Source organism: Epinephelus lanceolatus, chromosome 6, assembly GCF_041903045.1.
Source record: "Epinephelus lanceolatus isolate andai-2023 chromosome 6, ASM4190304v1, whole genome shotgun sequence".
Taxonomy (NCBI): domain Eukaryota; kingdom Metazoa; phylum Chordata; class Actinopteri; order Perciformes; family Serranidae; genus Epinephelus; species Epinephelus lanceolatus.
This window is the reverse complement of record NC_135739.1, coordinates 7,205,968-7,228,283: the sequence shown is the minus strand read 5'-3', so window position 1 is coordinate 7,228,283 and position 22,316 is coordinate 7,205,968. Positions and strand designations below refer to the sequence as shown.

Genomic DNA, 22,316 nt, shown 5'->3' with positions numbered 1-22,316 from the left:
AAGGATGTTCCAGTCAATACTGAAAAATATCACAAAATTACAACACAATGCATGGATTACATGGGAATGCTGTGAAAGACTGGAGTGAAGAGAGACCAGATTCATGAGTCTTTAATTCAAGTTTTTGTCGCCCATGTTCTAAATGTGCCGCATATTTTTACTCTCCCCTCATTCAATTTTAAGAGATGACAGGGGTGAACCATTTCATCTGGAGCTGTCAGGAAGGTGCTGCATCACTTCAGAGGTTTTGACACTTTGAACCCAGGCTGCCTGCACGACTACACTTCAGATGAAAGAGTAAGCAAGAACAAAGCGAGGAAATGTCCCGAAACAGTTTGAGATAAGAGAAAGAAGCAGCGGTATACTGTGATATGCTGCCACTGCTGGTGCCAATATCACACATCACAGGCATGAGGCCGAAGGCAACAGTGGCAAGCAAACTAAAGCTGCTTAGTTTCGACTAATACAATGGACAAGACAGATCTGAAAACATAGATACATGATGAATTTTCTTTTTACAATTTATCTTTTCATTCCTTTCAAAGCTGTGCCTGTAAGTGCAAAACACAGACCTTGTTACAGCAATCTTTTCTCTCTAAGTAGGAAGAAGTTCAATTACACTAACAGCCTTCCAGATGCTAATATAATCACGGATTTAATTCATCCGCACATTTTTCTGTCAGGTTAACTGAAGGGAAATCTTTCACATACTGAATCTTAATGGGATGGAAAAATACTGAGGTGCTCAGGCTTTTAACTACAATCACCAAAGCTCCTGTTGTAATACTGATGTAGTCCAGAGGGGCTGCGAGCGGTGCTTTCTGAGAGTTACATCAGACTGCTGTGAGACGAGGATAAAGCTACAGTAGGTAACTCTTTAAGCAAACATGACAAAATCATTTGTTATAACTGTCACTATATCCTGACAGGAGTACACGAGGCAGATAAACATCTACCTCCTCATAGTGCTCATAATGGCATTTGCAAGAATTATGAAAACAACCAAACAGAGCTGAGGTGTCTCAAACAGCTGTCAATCTTGTCAGTCGCTGCTCTTGAACTGCAGTCAAACTGTCAAACCAGGCAAAGATTTTCAGAATCTTATTTTAGTGTACTGTTTGGCTGTAACATGAGAACATCTGCTCTGGCAGGTGGGCGGTGTTTTGTTTCGGCTCAACAGTTTTTAACACGGCAGCAGGGTCACAAACTTTCTCATTACTTGTTACTGTTACAGTCACTAATCAAATAATTATGTCATTACTTGCTGTAGATTTTATTAATAACTAGATACTGAATGCCAAGATGGCACCTGGGGCATGCGCTAAAAAAGTTCATCAACTTCTGGGTTTACCTCCGAGGTATGCGACCCACTGAATATGCACAGTAGTTTTCCTCCCGCTCGGCTTGTAGACTTTACATTGTGATGACTTCATGGATTTTAAATCGTTTTTCTCGGCTTGAGGAAAGTTGTACAAATAAAAAACCTCCATGGATCAAAAATTCATGATAGAAAGAGTTATTAACGACCTTGATTGCATTCGAGGTGTCCTGTCAACAGTTTTACAGACGTGTTTTTTAATGATGGTGGTCTATGGGGAAAATCCTTTTTGGGCCACAGGGAATTTTTTCACTGCAATACCATGAGTGACCACTGGGAAATTTTGCTGAGCGGCTTTCCTGGGGCTTGTTTGTTGTGTTACAGAAGTTTTTCAATTATATGCATAATGGATGGATTAAAAAAAAAAATCGTCAAACATGCCAACATCATCAACGCCGTCCAGAGTACCCGTGGAGAGGCTCTTCAGTCTGGGCAGTTTTGGGCTGGCGCCAAGGATGAACAGCTTGTCTGACGAAGGATTAGAGCAGTGGTTCCCAACTGGTGGGTCGTGACTCCATTTTAAGTTGACCGCAAGCGAAAGTGTCAGGTTTGTGAAAAACACACTTTGTTTTGAGGTACAGTGAATATCCAGCACGGAGCTTTTATTTTGAAGTGCCATTTTCTGCTGTAGAGTGACTTAAGACAGCAAACTAGCTTGGCAACAAGTGTGATGCTGGGTATTTTAAACTATTTGAACCTTGAACTAATGACTAATAACGCAGAAGTTAAGTCATACATTTTTGTGATGAGTAATGTGTACTTTTATGAGCAACGACCCTAACACTGCTAGTTTGACAGTTTGACCACAGCTCACGAGCAGTGATTGACATGACCGACAGCTGCTCTCTCTGAAATGACCGGTGATTGTCCGAAGTCTCCATCACGGGCTGGATTTTCTAAAGCCCGATAAGAGAACCAAGCGGACACACAGAAGTCTAGTGTTCTCTCGGACCACTTGAATTAGAAAACAAAAAAGAAAAAAAGTTAACTATGGGATTTTTGCTCAATGGTGCCAAAATCAAACTGCCTACTCCAGCTTTAATTCATTATTATATGTAAAAACAGAGAATAAATTATCTCCTGGAAACTCTGTAAAAGGCGAACTCTATAAAGAAGGGGAACATCAGGAGGAGCCAGTTTAAGTTTCACTGCGTGTTCTAACTACCAGGATATGCTTTCAAAATGACGCTGCAAAGGTCTGTGTATTTATAAATATCCTCAAATAATTTCTATATAAGGCGGCCTGCTGGAAAATCAAAGTTATCAAAAACAGTTGTTGCGGTAGAAACTTGACTCATGTGCCAGCAATGCTTTTTCTTCTTTTAAATGTGCGTGTTAATGTTGTTACAGTTCCTGACCAGAACAACGATCATTAAATCTCCTCTCAAAGCATCTGAGAGGTAAAGTGAGAGACATGACTGAGCAGCAATACTGTTCACTGCAAAACAAACGGGTCAGAATTGAGATGCTTGAGTCAAAGGTCAGTCGTGTAGTGATGGAACAGGCTTCGTCAGTCCGCTACGTTAAGGCCAGAGGGAAGTTGCCAAAGTAGAATTGCACTGTAATGAGACCCCATGTTTTATCAATGATAACGAAACACATACAGTATAACTAATATTCCTTAACTTAGTTTAAGAGAACGGTTGGATGACTGCGGAGCACCTAAGTATTTCAACACACACAGCCTGTCCCACAGGCCTGCAGCCAGCAGTGTGCACACCCATGTCCCAAACACTGACACACAGGGCTTCACAGTCAACACTGCACTGGATCCGTCCAGGAGGGAGGACAGCCGAGGGAGAGTGGGAGGAGAAGGTTTCACTCTCGGCAGACAGAGACTCTTCTTACAGTTTGTGTCACGGCTGGCCGTCAAGACCCCGTTGTCTCCCTTTACGAGCTCTCCAGAGCGTCAAGGACTTTCATGATCTGCTGCTTGATGACCTTGGTGGCGTCGCCTGCGTTGGGTATCAAATATCTGGGAGGAGGGAGGGAAGGAAAATGTTAGTTCACTGGAAATAGAAATTAACAAATAACTACCCGCTTTATGTTGAATGTATGGTGGGATGAAGGACACTGGAGATTATTGGTTGCAGGAGGAACATTTTAATTTTCTAAATATGTTTTCATTATATTTATGTTTCTAATTATTATTATTATTATTTTTATTATCATTTCAAATTTTTCAATAATATTTTTTTTTTAAATTTTAATTATTTTTGTAACAATTTTAAATGTATTTATTTTTATCTTCAATTTTTTATTGTATGTTTGTATATTGATACAGTTATGTATTGTTTATGTTTCTTAAAAATCTGTAGTGTAAAAACAGTGTAAAAACAAACAAAAAACTACCAACAAATAATGTTTTCTCTCTCAAGCTTCTATTAAGAGTTTCATAAACATCAGTTTTAATATCCTATAATAATTAACATAAGTCCAATTAAGACTGTTGTTCTTCATCTCCCAGAATACTCTGCTTATGTACATGACACAAATTTGTTTGTGCAATTCTAAAATCAGTTAGTAGTTTAGAAAATATGCTTATTAAAGAAAAGTATTTCATCCCTGCCTTAAATTTGCACCTTATTCAGGTCTTTTCTGATCATTAAGATTTTACAAGCACCTTTCAACTGCTGATATCTCCACTCCAGCTGAGTTGTTGCTGCCGAATTTGAACGTGATCAGTTCCGGGTGCTTCTTTTTGGATGTGATCTTCACCACAGAGTTCAGTGCTTGTCTGGATTGGATGTAGGCGAAGCCTTTCCTCGAGGCGATCTCCCGCAGGCAGTACATGTGAGTGGCTGTGATCAACAAGTGGCTGCAAGAACGACAGATGAAGGGAGTCAGAGTTATGATTCATGGATTCCTCAATTATTGTTCATTCATTTTTAAAGCAGTGGAGATTAGTCACATTTAATGCAACTTCCCCTTCCGTTTACCCAATCCAGCCTTTGACACCCATGACAGCTGGGGAGGAAGGGCGTCAGAGTTTCATGTGAGGAAGATTTTTATTCATATAATTATCAAGTAAATCTTAACGTGTCAATTGTTATTTATTAAGAGTCTCACTGTGTTTTTATATTTTGGGAAAGTACCGATAGGACATTTGATTTTCTCTGTATCACCCAGCCCTGGAGTCAACCACTGCGCATTTCTACTAGATCAGGAAGCAAAACATGCCAACTTGTTGATATCATTGGTGTTTTATTCTGCCTTTATCTGCAGCCATAAAGGGAAGCAGGAGTTACAAGGAAGCCAGGACCAGCTCGCTAACCTTAGTCAGTGTAAGCCATGTTGCTACATGGCCAAAGCTTGGCACGTTTTTTTGTGGTGGACTTTCTAAAATGACAAGTGGTTAAACTTATGATCAAGGAGTGGAAAAGCAGACATATTGTTGAATATCTAAAGACGCCACCAGGTAAAGTTAGGTAAACTGTATTTGCTAGGCTAGAAAACGGAAAGCAATCGCGTTGTCTTTGCTCAACCTGGTCTCACTCCTAAGTCGTTATTAACCACGGCTTGGTCAGTGACTACCGGCGTCAGACAGACGAAAAAAGCCGTCCTTTCGCATCAGCATGACACACGGCCGGTCACCATTACTGTTTAATGGCACCCGGCAGTGTCAGGAGGAAACATGGTGGGACAACAACAAAAGTTAAGATAGCTGAAGTTGAAGTAGGGCAGGCAGGAGGAGTGATGGATGGTTCCAACAGCCATCAACTTTCACCTGGGAGGCCGATGTTTGCTTCCTGTAAAGCCAAACCATGTGCCTTTGCTGCCTAAACCCAACTACGTACAAGTGTTGGCAAAACATAACCACGTGCATTTGTTGTTGAAGGAAAATACCCGTTGTTGTACCTACGTAGTACATTTATTCTGAAAGAGACTGTATGCAAACTTCACATTTCCTGTGAAAATGGAAATGTATTTTAAAAACGGAGTTGACACGGCGTCCCAGAACGTTAACAACCAACATGCCCAGGGTACCTTGCATGTCATATACTGATGTGGAAAGTCCATGGCTAAACATCGATATATGTGACAAGGTCAGAGTGAGAATTCAGGCAGCGACTCACCTGGGGAACATGTGACCAGTTTCTTTCACCTCATTACACGGAATGTGATGTTTTACGTCTGGTTTGTTTATCCAGGTCTGGATGTTGACAATCTCCTTCCTGTCATCGTCTGACATTGACGAGCTGTCAATCTCGTCTACAGAGACATTAGATGGATGTTATTTTTCCAAAATAAAACACGTCACATTGGCTTTTTAATTTCCACTGTAGTTACATTCAGTGGGAGTTTACCTGTGTCATACTCCTCCTCATCACCAATACTGAAAACGGGCTTCACCCCCCGGTAAGGTTTTCCGACGCGGTCGCTGCTGCTCACATGCCTAGAGATCGAAAACAACAAGGCAGCTTAGCGTCACATCCACTCTGAGTGAAGGATGTGAGGATACATTAATGCCTGTGATGAAAAGTCACATTAAATACACATAACAGCAAGGCTGCACACAAATAGCAATGGCATGAAGACTTCCTTAGCCCACTAGTGCCAGGTTATGCTGTCAAACATAAAGAAGGAGGTTAAATGAGACATTTATACCATAGAAGAGCTAGATTAGTCAGTGTATGATATTCAGGGCTTTTAACGGCAAATTATAGTTTTATTTCTTTGTTGATTCATATTTTTGCACAGCCCTGGCTATCATCTAAAAGAACAACAATGAAATGGAAAGACAGACTTGTTAAGTGCATCTCCAAGCAAACAGCAGTGAAGCTCTTAAGTTCTACCTAAAACACCTCAAGTTATTCAGACGACAGCCTCAGTGAGTTGTGGATGTTAAGATGGCTCGATGCTTCCTGAAAGGCCACAGCAGCTTCAGTAGTGCCAACTAAACAGCAGCGCTGAATGTTGTTAGTGAAAGCATGAAGACAGATCTTTAAGGGATTGTTTGGATTTTTGGAAGTGAGGTTGTATGAGGTATATCTATAGTCAGTGTATCACCTACAGTAGATGCATACATTGCTTATCTTCTGTGGTGGTATTCCTGTCTGCTTCTCCAAACTGGAAGCACGCCGACCATCATCCACTGTGGGTAAGTACCTCATACGACCCCGCTTCAAAAAAATCCGAACTATCCCTTTAAACTTCTCATACGTGTATTGTTGTTACATGAGTGAGATGCTGATATACTAAGCATGCGTTAATGTGACACAGGCTAACTCTCCTACGATCCCGCCGACTGGTGCGGGTCTACAGCCAGTGGGCATGCTGGTGACAAACAGCTCGATGTCAGGGAGCTCTTACCGATCTGGAATCACCTTCTCTGGCCAGGGCAGATTGAAAGATATTCTAGCATGGAATAAGGCACAAGGTATGGTAAACTTAAAATAAAAAGATACAAAAAAAAAAAACCCTGCAAAGCTAAACGTAAATGGCTAAAAATATCGATATTTGGTATCATGTTAGATACCATGTTGAAAAATTGATAATGAGGTCATACAGGTTCAAATTTCCATTAAAAGATACAAATCTTTGTGTGATTAGTAGCAGCGAACTGCAGAATGACTGAAGTAAACATACACAGAGAGTGTGAAAGCGCAGCTGGTATCGGTGTATCAGTACTGCAGAAAATGAGTATTAGTACTGTTTTTAATACTCAGAATCAATATGTTTAAATTGATTAATAGATATTGTCAATAACAGTAGCTGCAGCATGTGATTCAAGGGTGCAGGTTTAGGATTCAGAGAAGGAACTCAGACCTCACCTGTCTACAGGGGTGGAGGTGTTCTCGATGAAGCTGATCATCTTCTCCTTCACGTTCACTGACTTGGACTTTAAAGCAAACGTCATTTTGTTGACCAAAGACTTGACGCCTTTGCCGTCTCCAGGGCTACTTAGTGACTCTCCCTTTATCAGGAAAAAACAGAAGTAAAAACGTATTCAGGATGAACTGGCAACATAATGCTTCAGTGATTTTCTTTAAGTCAAACTTCTGGTTTCTGGTCTCTTACATCAGCAGAGCTGAGGCTACTGTGGGATCCTGACGTGCTGACGATCCAGTGCAGGTATGAAGAGTCCAGACCCTCAATATTCATGTCGACAAGATGCTTTTGGAGCGCTGAAATCACACAAATCTCACTGAGTTTCCTTTTCTCACTAAAAACCAAACTTGATCAAAAATATAAACAATGCATCAGCGTGATCCATCAGCACACCTTAAATTTCACTGTGACAACTTTGACCATCACTTTAGATTTTATATGACAAACACGAGTGGCTCTTCAAGCTTTTAAAAAAATATACAGTACAGGCCAAAAGTTTGGACACACCTTCTCATTCAATGCGTTTTCTTTATTTTCATGACTGTTTACATTGTAGATTCTCACTGAAGGCATCAAAACTATGAATGAACACATGTGGAGTTATGTACTTAACAAAAAAAGGTGAAATAACTGAAAACATGTTTTATATTCTAGTTTCTTCAAAATAGCCACCCTTTGCTCTGATTACTGCTTTGCACACTCTTGGCATTCTCTCCATGAGCTTCAAGAGGTAGTCACCTGAAATGGTTTTCCAACAGTCTTGAAGGAGTTCCCAGAGGTGTTTAGCACTTGTTGGCCCCTTTGCCTTCACTCTGCGGTCCAGCTCACCCCAAACCATCTCCATTGGGTTCAGGTCCGGTGACTGTGGAGGCCAGGTCATCTGCCGCAGCACTCCATCACTCTCCTTCTTGGTCAAATAGCCCTTACACAGCCTGGAGGTGTGTTTGGGGTCATTGTCCTGTTGAAAAATAAATGATCGTCCAACTAAACGCAAACCGGATGGGATGGCATGTCGCTGCAGGATGCTGTGGTAGCCATGCTGGTTCAGTGTGCCTTCAATTTTGAATAAATCCCCAACAGTGTCACCAGCAAAACACCCCCACACCATCATACCTCCTCCTCCATGCTTCACAGTGGGAACCAGGCATGTGGAATCCATCCGTTCACCTTTTCTGCGTCTCACAAAGACACGGCGGTTGGAACTAAAGATCTCAAATTTGGACTCATCAGACCAAAGCACAGATTTCCACTGGTCTAATGTCCATTCCTTGTGTTTCTTGGCCCAAACAAATCTCTTCTGCTTGTTGCCTCTCCTTAGCAGTGGTTTCCTAGCAGCTATTTGACCATGAAGGCCTGATTCGCGCAGTCTCCTCTTAACAGTTGTTCTAGAGATGGGTCTGCTGCTAGAACTCTGTGTGGCATTCATCTGGTCTCTGATCTGAGCTGCTGTTAACTTGCGATTTCTGAGGCTGGTGACTCGGATGAACTTATCCTCAGAAGCAGAGGTGACTCTTGGTCTTCCTTTCCTGGGTCGGTCCTCACGTGTGCCAGTTTCGTTGTAGCGCTTGATGATTTTGCGACTCCACTTGGGGACACATTTAAAGTTTTTGCAATTTTCCGGACTGACTGACCTTCATTTCTTAAAGTAATGATGGCCACTCGTTTTTCTTTAGTTAGCTGATTGGTTCTTGCCATAATATGAATTTTAACAGTTGTCCAATAGGGCTGTCGGCTGTGTATTAACCTGACTTCTGCACAACACAACTGATGGTCCCAACCCCATTGATAAAGCAAGAAATTCCACTAATTAACCCTGATAAGGCACACCTGTGAAGTGGAAACCATTTCAGGTGACTACCTCTTGAAGCTCATGGAGAGAATGCCAAGAGTGTGCAAAGCAGTAATCAGAGCAAAGGGTGGCTATTTTGAAGAAACTAGAATATAAAACATGTTTTCAGTTATTTCACCTTTTTTTGTTAAGTACATAACTCCACGTGTTCATTCATAGTTTTGATGCCTTCAGTGAGAATCTACAATGTAAATAGTCATGAAAATAAAGAAAACGCATTGAATGAGAAGGTGTGTCCAAACTTTTGGCCTGTACTGTATATATATGAATTACGACCGGATTATGTGAACAGCATATATTCCAATCCTCACTCTGAGAAAAAAATGGTATGTCACAGAGCGTTGTTCCTGTGGGCTACAGCAACACTAAACCCCTGAGCTTGCCTGAGAAGGACTAAATGCACAAACCCACTATTTTTAAATATCCCATGGAGAGAGACTCTCACTGCAGCCTGTTTTATTTTGCTCTGAAAATGTCGGACACCCAGAGCAGTGAGTGACAACAACCCCGCCCACATTAGACAACTCTTTACGGTGGAAACGGTAGGGTCTAGATACCATGTCTAAAGGGTTACTTTTGGTTCCAAAGGCACCAAACCAAAAGTGTTTGGTGGAGACGGGACTTAATGATGAAACAGATTTCGTTTATTTTACTTTTTGGACTCAAGCAATTTGCACAATGTCAATCAAAAGTGCATTTACGAACTTTATTTCCAGCACTCACTTCTGTGTGATGAATGTTTTCATCCATTTTCTTGTTTTAAACACTGGAGCATCACTTTATTTCTCTATATTGACATTCTTTTCACCTTATCATTAAACATGAAGCACCTCATAAAGCCAGTTTTGGTGAGTGTTGTAAATGGAAACAGAGTTATTGATAAGCAAACAAGTGATTAAGTGTGTATATCCGTCCACTTGCGGCTAACTGTAGGTGTGAAAATGAGGGTTGTGCGCATGCACCCAGTTCCACATTGTTGTAAATGTATAAAACAAATCCAGGCCTACGGGCAACATAATGCATGTGGATATTCTGTCTTTGTGTGTGAACTGTTTAATGCATCCGGCCCCAGATGTCTCAGTGTTCTCATGTTCGCCTACTTACCCATGAAGCCTCCTTTAGCAATGCTGACATATTCTTTGTTTTTCTGCAACAGAAAACCTTTGATTAGTAAGATGTCAGCAAGGAACATGCAATTCAGATCAATTTGTGTTACCTAACAGGAAGCAAGCTACAGCTACTTTCTCTGTTCATGTCCCTCACCTGCAGGAAATGGGCCAACACCATGTTCATGTACATGTCCTCCTCCTCCCTGCCACTGCCCATAAAGCACAGGTGCTCTCCGCTGGCGATGGAGCCGGACTCCAAAGACTGTTTCTGAGCCTCTAAGAGGGACTTCACAGACAGAGCAAACTCAGAGGGGTTCTGAAGCATCTGTGAGGAGAAAAGAGAACACATTTATTACTCTGTAAACATTGATACACTGCATATGTTTTAACACAGAATCAATATTGTCAGCTCTCACCAGGTCAGAGTCCAGGTGGAAGGCTGTGGACAGGTGGCCAGCGTTGTACTGCTCTGCAGGCCGACAATCCACCACAAAAAAACGAACCCCATCCTGGAAGTCAAATCCATTATTATCACATCATCTTCTCTTTGCATCTACTCACTCAGCTGACTTTAGTAATCTGAGTGTTACTGACCTGCTGCAGCTGGTTGGCCTGCAGGATCTCAGGGACAGACACAGGGAGACACAGAGCCTGACTCAGGTCAGTGTCCTCCTCTTTCAGAGCCACTAGGCTGCTGCCAAACAGATTCTGGTTCATCTGTCGGGGTGGAAAAAGCAAACACACAATGATGGCTTTGACACAATGAGGTCTCTTGTGCGGCTGCCTTCCTCTCTTTATTGGCCGTCTCATCTCAGCGCTGCTCCAAACACAAACACATACTGTACACAGAGCCTCACCTTTCTGAGAGACAGAGGGGTTTTGCTCTGGTAATACTGGGCCAAAGAAAACAAATCTTCAATGTCCTCGGCTTCCAGGTGAGATGGAGAAGACTCCAGCATTTCTGTGACAAAGAAAGCCTTGTTTAAGTCCAATATTTAACAAGAGACTGGACAAACCCACACATACAAAGACGGCAGGTCAGACTTACTGATGATGTCCTCTCTGCTGTCTCCCTCTTGTGTAAGGATGGACTCTCTACGGGTGAATCAAACAAAGACAAATTTTACATTTAAGGTTCTTTGGTATGATCAAGTGTCTGTGTAGCTTCAACTAGTGGCTGCCTACTTGGCATTGACGAGGATGATGAGCATGAGGAAGAAGATGAGGAAGGGATCGGCCTGCTGGAAGTAGCAGTCCCACAAGGTCTGGGTCACGTCAGGAGGGCAGTGGCTGGAAAAGAGACTGCCCATCTGTGGAGGGAACGTAAACACAGACACACACAGTAATTCAGATAGAAGTTCAGTTGTAGTGTTTTGTCAGACATTTCTTTATTTAGTCTTCGACTGTTGTTAATTTTTAACATATTAGTTAGTTTGTAATCAGATTATAGCCAACCACCTTAGTCAAAGAAAACCGTAACTATTGTAGTTTTAGTGAATTCAAACTTTTTACATTCTACGTTTTTTTGTCATCAAATTTATACTGAACACTCTAGTCGAGCCAAAACTCATAATTAATATATGTAATGTTGTCATTTTAATCTGATAAAAAATCTGATATGACAGAAAACACAGGTTAAATGATTTAGAACGCAGCTTTGCAGAAAGTGTCTGGTCTTGTGGTCTGACACACGTCATTGTTAACCTTAACTTAAGTACGTTGCTGGAAATAGGACAGTGGCGTGAAATGGCGTGATGTGGCATGCGGTGGCGCTTTCATGAGACCCAAACTACAATGGCTGTTTGAACGCACGCCTTTCAACAGTGGTAAATTTTGGCCTTTGTCCTCCTTACTGTGCCCACTGTGTGCTAGTTTTGATGTGGTGTAGGCAGCACAGGAAACGGCACTGCTGCACTTAAAAGGAAAAAAAAGTTTGTCTCCTTCAACAACAGAGAGCTTTTAGGAAAGTTTTAAGCTGCAACCAGCGTCAGTTGAGCCACAAAAACTCCCCCATCGTTTGGCAACCACAGTTTTTGCCTTTCACATGGTGGTTGTAGCTGTTATGAATTTGTGCTTGTTAAACTACATTTTTTTCATCAATATTGCACGTTGATATAGCAACAGTTAGTGTTAAACGACGTCAGTGCCATCTGGTCATTGTCTTGACTCACTCATCCAAAAAAAAAAAAAGGTCGCTGACCAATACTTTAGTTTCGGTTTTTAGTAAAGAAATTAAAACTGCTTCAGACCTGGGGTCCGTTTCACAAAGCAGGTTTAGTGAAAACTCAGAGTCTGTTAACCCTGAAATGAGGGAAACTCTGAGTTTTCCATTTCAAAAAGGGAGGTAACTCAAACCAGAGAAAGAGGGGTAACTCTAGCCTGTTTCAGAGAGAGAGGTAACTTAAGCTGTCGGTCAGTTACCGTAGTAACAGACTCTATGAACCTAACCTGGTCGGGACCAGGTTTTTCTCAATGAACCTCGAGTTTCTCTCTGTCTCCGCCCTCTTTCAGAGCCACACACTCCATTTGATTTCCTCATTCATTCAGTCAGCAGGTGAGTTTTGGCGTAGCCGTTCTGCCGTCTGTCATTTAAAAAAAAATCATTAAAAAAATCAGAGTCAGTATATTAGAAGTCCATTAGGCACAGTAGGTGGCGACTTTTTTCACTAACATGGCATGTCAGAAAAGTGTGCTCGTTTTACGGGCATCTGCCTTCTTTCTGTTGGCTGAGTAGAAGTCTGTGTTAGTTTAAATAGGCTTAATTATTTAACATAACTGATATAGATGAGAAGACATTTATGTGTGTAAAAACAGCATTATGTTGATCAAAATGAGGTACCCCCATGAGATTATGCCGAGGTCTTACCTGTTTGAACAATGTTTTTATATTTCATCCTAAACTACTGCCAAGTGCGCTTCTCCCCCGCGAGATTGCACCTAAATGAAATAAATTAATAGGCTACCATTCAAGCAGTTTTCCCCTGTAATATTATTGTGATTGCCAAGGACTACATTTAAACTTATGCATTTTCCCACGCCGTCTCCCTCTCTTTTGCAGCTGCAACAGTGTTGCACTTCTTTTTGAAAACGTGTTCAAACTCGCCGTATGAGTGCATTAAGATTTCTAATTCTAGTGGGGTGAAAAATGCAGCCCTCCCCGTCCCCGTTGCCATGGTGACTCGTCGAATCGGGGCTCCATTGATGCTGGCTTTTTATAGTTGTGGTGCACGCGCTTAACTCCAGGTGAAACTACTCCGAGTTGATTAAACTGATTCAAATCAGCTGTTCTGGAACCGGAAACTCAGAGTTTCCTATCTCAGAGTAGATCAACTCAGAGTTCAGAATTAGACTCAGAGTTTGTTGAACCTGCTTTGTGAAACGGACCCCAGGTCAGAGTCAGCGGGCAATAACATGTCAGAATGTCTTGGTAAAAACTGTGACTGTAAAGAAACAAAAAAACACACCCAGTTGATGGCGTAGGAGTCAGGTGTGATCTTTTTGGTGTCCAAGAAGGAGCAGAGCTCCGGCTCGTGGTACTGCAGCAGTAATCTGTACAGGTGGAAGGGTCGGCCGTTTGGCACGCAGTCCCTAAAACAAACAGATGTGATACGCTTTACAATTCAAGTCTCCATTTCCTGTCTGTTATTGAGTGGAATGTGAAGTTAAAACAGACGACTCACCTCGGGATGTATTTGTTCATGACAGCGTAGAAGCAGTTGTAGAGGTCGCTGCGAGGAAGCTGAAGGCCCAGCAGTGGTTTGAGCAGGTGCGGCCAGCTCAGCTCCGGGGTGAAGGAAATGTTGCGGGACTTGCAGTAGAAAGTGATGACTGACTCAACATCTGACACCATGTCACTCCTCTCATCCTCTGATACCTCCAGCTGGTCTAAACATGAGAACCAACGCAGACTGTGTGTTAGCAGCATTTAAAAAAAATTTAAAAATCAAATAAAAGTGGTCACTTAAAAACAAGAAGCAGAAAAATGTAGAATTTACAATGACACAGAAAGCTGATCATACCTGAAGCACTACAGTAAATAATAAATGAAAAGGGCACTTTTTCTGTACGCTGTGTTTTTTGCGGGCGCCACTCTCATATTCTATTTTGAGCTGAACCAGATCCTGTTGTCAACTTGTCAGAAGAGCAGGCTAATAAAAGTCATTTGTTTCTTTGAAATCCTGATGCTATTTTTCAGATACAGGCAGACTGTGAGTGAGACCCAAAATTAAGTGTGTGTAACATATCTACTGCCTTAAATTGAGACACACATTCACCTGAAATCGCTGGAAAATAATGAGCCATTATTTACAAATCATGTAACAAATGCACATTTCAGATTTCAGAAAATGACACCTGTGATTTTTCTCCTAATGTGCGTGACACAACCTTATTTCAAAATTAATCAGGATTTTAAAATTCCTGTGGTCTGAGTCCAGCATGAGAGTACGCCACAAATTTAGCATTGCTCTCCTGCAACACAGTGGGACTCACGTTAAATCAAAAAGGAGTCAAAATCAACGCAGGAGAATCAGAGATACTGTTCTTCTGATTCCACACGTTCTCTTTCCTTGTCAAAGCCTGGCACCCATATTACCCACAATGTAACTCAATTTGCTGACAGTTTGGTTGAAGACTCGGGTGTGGTATGCTAGTAGCAGCTAATGTAACCTCAAGCCATTAGCCTCAAGCAGAGATGAGGAGCGGAGCTTTTAACTCCACTCCTTCAGATGTTTAACATCTTCAAACTTCTTCAGACCCAAATGACACTTACGCCACCTATGACATTTTGTGAAGCTTCTTCTAGAGCCACAAAAAGCTTCATACAACTATATGTGACACGTGTAAACAGACTTTGATGTGTAAAACTGGTGAAAGTTCCATTTTAAGTAAATGGCACAAATCATATCATCTCTCTATAGTTTCACTCAGGGCCAATCTTCTTCTAAATACTCCACATCCTACAAATACTGACTCAATAATAACTGTATTATTATTACTATTTTCTACTTGGACTCTGTTGTATCTTAGGGCTTAATTTAATTCTGTCCGGTGCTTTTCATTCTGAAGTGGATTCACGTGTCGGCCCTGCACAAACAGCGATTGCCTAAATTCACTCTGTTCATTGTTGAGCTGCTGACGACATACTTTTATCACAGTGTTTCCAAAATCCAGGATTGTGTCAGGGAATTAGGAGCACATTCAGCTACTCACCAATAAGCTGTTGACTGCGGTTGTGAATGAGGGTCTGTTCTGGTAAATCGAGGACGCCGTCCCAGGGAGACAGGCTGTCTCCTTTTCCAGAGACATTCAGAGCGATCTGCCAACACAAAACAAAGAATCACTCCTAAACATGCAGCTACTGAATGATATCCTTAATAAAACACATGACTGAGAATGATCTGTAATCAGTAACTCAACTGCTGCTATGCTAATAAACAAAATGATATATTAACTTGTGATGTTCAGAGACAAAAAAAGAAAATTTCTGCAAACCCAGAATGAACTGACTTTAGTTAATTAACAGATGAGAATGATTACAAGCAAGTAAGTAGTTATTAGTTTTCACGTTTACAAGTAGAAGATGGATACACTAGAGCCGCATCGTCGATTAGCTGATGCAAAGAAAATTAATCACTGACTATTTTGATAGCAAAATAATCATTTAAGTATTTTTTTAAGCAAAAATGTCAAATATTTGCTCATCCCAGCTTTTAAAATGTGAGAATTTGCAGCTTTTCTTCGTCATTTATGATAATAAATGAACAGTCTTTGGATTTTGGACTGACTGGAAGACATCACTTTGGGCTCTAGGAAATTCTGATGAACAATTTTAACAATTTCTATACAGTTTCCAGACTTAATGATAATCGACTAATCTTTAAAATCATCATAAAATAAACAGTGTTGGCCCAAGGATGCATTTTGAAATCCACAGGTGAGAAAAAAGTACAAAAGGCTAAATAACAGAGACTAACAAAAATCAAAAACACAGACCAGCAGCTCAGACTCATCCATGCAACACCAGAGGTTACAGTGAAAATGTAAAATAAAAATAATTAATAAAATCCCTGCAGCATGTTTGCAGAGACACCAGGCTCTACATAGTACAGACGGGGTTCCCAAATTGTATAGAACAGTTCTGTTTTTGAATGTAATATACATTTATGGTGCACTCAGTCAAAAGGCACTCTCTGTCAGCCTTTAACACTTAACCATTAATCCACTGCAATAAAACATTCTTCCTACAGTACAAGTAAGAATACAGTATGATCTCTTTTTGTTTTAGGTTGTCAGGTATCTGCTTTGCACGCCCAGGATGAGGAACACTGGGTGATACACAACTTGTTGATGGATGCTTTACAAACATCTTTTTCAAAGTAGCTCAACAGAGAGGCTTCACAGAATGGCATTCTGCACACACAGCCAACAACAGAGTGACGTCTATAAACCTAAAAAGGACAGTGTCCTTCTTCTAGTGCCATTTTTACACAGTCAAAGCACCAACAGGCAGATTGGAAATTAACTTTTGCTGCCACTCTGACTGGATTCCGAAATCCAGCTGTCACTCTGTAGTTTACCAATGTCTTTTTTTGGCTGGTGAGTGAAGGAAATCCAGCAGCCACAGGCATATTATTTTACAAGCATTTGGCTGGTGCTTCTTTCCAACCCTGAAATGTGAGGATGTTAACTATCTGCTATCTGTGCAGAACAGAACCTTTCAGCCTTTGTTTACATATGTAAAAATATGTTGTAGGTATGTGGTTTCAAACAGAGCTGACGTCTTATAACTGTGGGTGTGTCACAGTGATGTGATAGCCGTTACGTTACTTGAGCCTGAGACGCTGGTCTTTCCTGTCTGTTGACTTACTTTACAACATGTGGACTCTGATAATAGAAACTAGTGATTCCAATTCAGACACTTACACAATATTTTGTGCATTGCTAAAGATCAACTTTTACAATTGCATGTTTGAAACTACAGTGACGGTCACATTATAAGTGAAACTGTTTTTTGTAAAAGGCAGTCATTTTCAGTGTGTGTGGACTCCAGTTGTGTCTCTCACCTTCCACATCTTGGCCTTGTGTTGAGCTGAGTGTTCCTGGACCTGGATGACGCCTCGCTCCATCTCCATGTCAGAGCCGCCCGAGTCCAGCGCCTCAGCTAGATCCTGGTCCCTAAAGAGGAAAGAACAGCACACAGTTACAAAAGATAACAGATCAAGCCAAGTATAAATCTCTTAGAAACACAAACATAATATTTCTTATATATCAGTAGTTCCCAGGATGTTGTAACCACAGATAATGACCCTTCCCACTGTAAGAATTTATTTAAGATCTATTTATACTGTGAATCATGACACATTTTGCTGTGCTGTAATGATTAGTGGTTTAATGGGGTAATTAAACGATAGAGTCACAAAGATTAGGCTATTTTGATAATCAATTAATCATTTGAGTCACTCACAAGTAAAATTACTAAACACTGAATGGGGGCAATGCTTGGTCAGACAAAATCAGCAGAAACTTGTAATGAGCCCTTGTAAATATGTTTGACATTTTAAAAACAAAATGTAAATGTTAATATTGATTAATTAATTAAAAAAGAACCATTGGCTACATCATGTTATTGTTGTTCAACAAATTACAGCGACAACAAAGAGGCTTGTGCAGTGATGTGTTGAACGTCAGATCAACCAGTTAACAGGTGATTTTCCATTGAGGCTGATATGATGTCACACAAAGACATGGAGATCTGTTTATGACATTTATCTCCATACGCCCAACTCTTGGAGTCTTGACAAGTCCAATACTTGCTGATAACTTAAAGATTACTTTATCTATAGGTGAGGGCTATGATTGGGCTATGGTTAGACAGAAGCAGAACTTACATTGGACGCACACGGTGAGGGTGAAACTGAGCAAAATCTCACAAAATTTTGAACCAACATGTCCTCGCTGTACATTTGCATTCTTTCTGATTCTGTCCAAGCACAGGTCAGCGGACATCTTTGAATGTTTTTCATATATTTAAACATTGATTTAAATCTCTTGACAGCTCTATTTGGTGCTCTTCCTGAAAATCTTAAACTGACAGCTCTACAGACAGTAACACTCACCACTCTTTTAACCCCTACTGATCATTTTGTTAAATTAAAAGTTGGTCTTTCAAACATCTTAATGGGTATGGGATGTTTTATATAACCTTAAACTAGAAAAATAATATACTCCCCAAGCCTCTGCTTTTTAATAAAGCTCTGAGTTATTTTTATTTTTCCTCCATTTTATTTATATTTCCTATTATACATACATAGTTCATTTTAATTTTGTTAGTCTTTTTGATTTGGTCAATGTACAATCTATGCTCTTCTTCCACGTCATGCTTTAAAAGTGTATACCACAATTATATCTGTGCTTACACGGATGTATCCTGAGACTCTGTGTGATCTGATTGAAACACAATAAACAAATGTATTTTAGAGAAAGAGGAAAAAGAGGAAGCAGAACTCGACAAACACCGGCTACCTAGCGAGTTATTGTTAGCTCGCTGGCTAACAAGCTTTGCCTCTAAACTCGTCTGTGACAGAAAGAAAGTGATGAAAATATAAACACTTTGACGACATCTTCCTCAAATATCCCGTCAGTTATCTGTGCCCAGCTTAATGAGTTGGCTGCTAATTTATCAGAACCAACTTGGCTAATGTACGTTAGCCAGCTAGCTGCCGAGCAGTAACGGTACTAAACTGGTTGCTGGTTAGCTGTTAGCATCCGTCGTCAGCGGAACAGATTGATGAAGCAAACTCATCCTCAGTTACTAAACATCAAATATGGTCACATGAAGCTGACACGATTGTTTGACAATCGAAAAGACGCCTCTTGTGGTGTTAGTCCGATAACAAATCGTCTCACCAGCTGCCCTGAAGAGCTTCCTCCACGGCATCCGCCATTGTTGTGTTGACGGAGACACGTCAAGCGCCGTCAACACGAGCGGGGTGTCGCAAAGCTGTCACTGATGAATGAGCCTCGTGACTGAAACTAATCATCCTTGTGTGAATGATTATAGGCTATAACTCACCACACTGGTGATATACCAAATGATACTACATTATATTTGACTTTTTCCTGTTATATTGTTGTATTATACTACTTATATTGTTATATATGACACGTATAACAGTATAATATACAACATAGTACTCTACAGGCCAAAAGTTTGGAAGCAAGATCCAGTTTGTACAAAAAAAGGGATCATAGTTTCATTGGTATTCTGTGCAACAAAATAAACATGATTATCATATAAAGAGTCACTTATCAGAATACATTTTTACTATAATTATCAGGTATTTGGGTTTTTCTTGCTGAGACTTTGCTCTCTTCAAAATAACCTCCTCTGGCTTTAAAAACAGCATGGCATACATGGGGCATGTTCCACAGGTTTTTTAAGGTATGTGCCAGGAGTTGCATTAGAAGTTTTCTTAAGTTCATCAATGAGAGATTACTGATTTCTGGGATGCACTTTTTTTATTTTTAAGATATTTTTTAGGGCATTTTTTGCCTTTAATTGATAGGATAGTGAAGTGTGAAAGGGGGAGAGAGAGAGAGGGAGAGGCATGCAGCAAAGGGCCTCACGCTGGAGTCGAACCTGGGCCACTGCAGCAACAACCTTGTACATGGGGCGCCTGCTCTATCCACTCAGCCACCAATGCCCTGGGACACACTTTTTTGACTGATTGATCCAATTCGTCCCACACAAGCTCAGTTGGAGACAGGTCTGGAGACTGAGGGGGGCAGTTCAAATAAATACAAGAAATTTGTGCTCTAGAAAAGGATCAGCGCTCAGTGAATAACCTCCTAAGCCCTATCATAAGCTATTATGGCAAGGCTTAACTATACTGACCAGTGAGCAGTGGTAACTAACACGTCTTTGGGGTCATCAGGTGGGAACCTCCTTTCACCAGTGTTTCATCTAGTTGGTCCCACGACACCTCCAGGAGGCTTGACAGTGATCTCTGGCATCCCAGATACACTCCCCTAATGCCAGCTCTCACTGCTCCCCGCACCAACTCAGCAACCTCCTCTACTTTACTTAGACATGGCTCAGCCCAAACAGCACTGCCACCTTCAACAAACCCAGGCTCGGGGCGTCAGTGGCTTAGTGGTAGAGCAGGCACCCCATGTACAAGGCTGTTGCCACAGTGGCCCGGGTTTGAGTCCAGCCTGTGGCCCTTTGCTGCATGTCTCTTCCTCTCTCTCTCCCCCTTTCACACTTAACTGTCCTGTCCATTAAAGGCAAAAAATGCCCCAAAAAATATCTTAAAAAAACAAAACAAAAACAAACCCAGGTCCGTTTATGCGAGCTCCAGGTAGTAACCGTGCCGATACTACCTTTCCTAGCACATTCACCATACCATATTTCACATGCTACTTATCGTAACTCCAATATAAGCTAAAGTTAAAGGAGATAGAGAAGATAAACTCACAGGCTTTCTCAGCCCAAACAGCACTGCCACCTTCAGAAAACCCAGGCTCTGTTGATGCGAGCTCCAGGTAGGGACCATGCCAATACTACCTTTCCTAGCACATTCACCATACCCTATTTCACACCCTAAGCTAAAGTTAAAGGAGATAGAAAAACTATCTTTCGAAGAACACCTTTCTCTTCTTTTTTGTCCAGGTATCCCTGACAGAGCTTGGAAGAATTCTTAGGGTCATTATCTTGCTGCAAAACAAACTCTCGACACACAAGTCTTAGTCCAGATGGAACTGCATGATGCTGGAGGATGGAGCGGTATTGTTCCTTCTTCATGACTTCAAACAAATCTCCTACTCTTTCACCTGCAGAACATCCCCATACCATGGCACTACCACCTCCATGCTTTATTGTGGGTGTTAGGCATGATGCTTTGAGACGTTCTGCGGACATAGACTCTGCAATTTGAGCCAAATAGTTCAAACTTGCTTTCTTTTGTCCAGAGAACTTGTTTCCAGTCATCATAGGTCCAGTTTTTTTGTACTTTTGCCCGCTCATATCTTTTTCTTGTTCTGTGGACAAAAGTAGTGTTTGTTTGTTTTTTTTGCGGATACACAACCCTTAAGACTTTCTCAAACGTCTTTTCACAGTTGTCAGAGATATGGGTATTGACCTTGTCATGTTGATGTTCTCTCTTATTTGTGGTACTGTTTTTCGCTGATCTCTCTTACTGGTGACACTATGTTTATTCTCTGCTTTGTAGTAACCTTCCTTCTTCCAGACCTTTTTCCATCATCATAACTTCCAGTTTCTGCTAGTTTCTTCAGGGTGTAGTGAACTCCTTTGTTAGGCGTATTGCAATTTCTCTTTCAGTGTATCCTTCTTTACCCAATGTACAAATCTGTACTCCTGTTTCTTTACTCAGCTGTGTCTTTCTAGCCATTTCAGAGGTATTTTGTCAGAGATATGAACACAGTTGAGATTTATTGGGATTTTTGTATGCAAACTCTCAAAAGCCAAACAGCTAAAGTGAATGCTTTGTTTTTTACTCAACCCTAAAACTAAGCCCTTCTTTTCTCGTTAACAATCATTCAGCAATGGTCTGGTAACATCAATGTATACCTAAAGGTACATTGAGGAAAATGGTGCATATCAATGAAAGCAAAGTCTCATATCCCATACTTTATCATAATGTACCCTATTATACTATATTATGTTCATATGTTACACTGAATCTTGCATTTTGTTCTATTATATTAATACAGACAAACAGAGTACCAGCAGGCTTCCATCCATCCATTCAGTAACACTCATTGCCTGCAGGCTGCACAAGTGTCAGTTATTATATTTGCCTATAGACAGCAGCATCAACATGTCTACATCTTCAAGTCTAAACTGGTGCTATTAGTCTTCCTTAGGTTGGCTAGCATGTATAAATGTGGCCTGACGCCATGACTGACAAGCAATTTGCAGACTTCTCAACATGTTATGTGTATTATAAGCCCTTTTGATTAGTGACATACTGATTTATCTGATGAGCAAAAAAATTAAGCAAATGTGAGTTAAGTTTATAATTGTACTAAAGTCACAGAGGACAATGTCAGTCAGTAAAAAGTTAACTTAAGTTGCAGGATGTGAGCTGCTGTACGAGCTAGAAGAAACTTGCAAAGGTGAATTTCA

General features: G+C 40.9%; 1 protein-coding gene across 2 annotated transcripts; it reads right to left on the bottom strand.

Moving 5' to 3' along the window:
• Positions 1–2,689: 2,689 nt before the first annotated feature.
• tbc1d23 (TBC1 domain family, member 23) lies at positions 2,690–19,180 on the bottom strand. 2 transcript variants are annotated; one of them, XM_033621939.2, is made up of 19 exons: positions 19,076–19,180; positions 17,233–17,344; positions 15,380–15,485; positions 13,849–14,053; positions 13,633–13,756; positions 11,354–11,478; positions 11,217–11,263; positions 11,026–11,129; positions 10,763–10,885; positions 10,585–10,677; positions 10,323–10,493; positions 10,164–10,206; positions 7,400–7,506; positions 7,153–7,295; positions 6,692–6,736; positions 5,686–5,774; positions 5,455–5,590; positions 4,002–4,196; positions 2,690–3,353 (listed from the first exon to the last, which is right to left on the bottom strand). In XM_033621939.2, exons 1-19 carry the CDS (start codon positions 19,111–19,113, stop codon positions 3,269–3,271), a joined length of 2,091 nt encoding a protein of 696 aa, XP_033477830.1. In that variant the 5' UTR covers positions 19,114–19,180; the 3' UTR covers positions 2,690–3,268. The 2 variants fall into 2 exon arrangements, with proteins under 2 accessions (XP_033477830.1, XP_033477831.1); XM_033621940.2 differs by lacking the exon at positions 6,692–6,736.
• Positions 19,181–22,316: the final 3,136 nt, after the last annotated feature.

Bases quoted from the DNA above. Each gene is read 5' to 3' on its own strand.
- tbc1d23 (XM_033621939.2), bottom strand. From the start codon at position 19,113: ATGGCGGATGCCGTGGAGGAAGCTCTTCAGGGCAGCTG. The intron at 14,054-15,379 runs GTGAGTAGCTGA...TCTCATGTTTAG, and splicing joins CCGCAGTCAACAGCTTATTG to ACCAGCTGGAGGTATCAGAG. The intron at 11,479-13,632 runs GTGTGTTTTTTT...TTCCCTCCACAG, and splicing joins ACTCCTACGCCATCAACTGG to ATGGGCAGTCTCTTTTCCAG.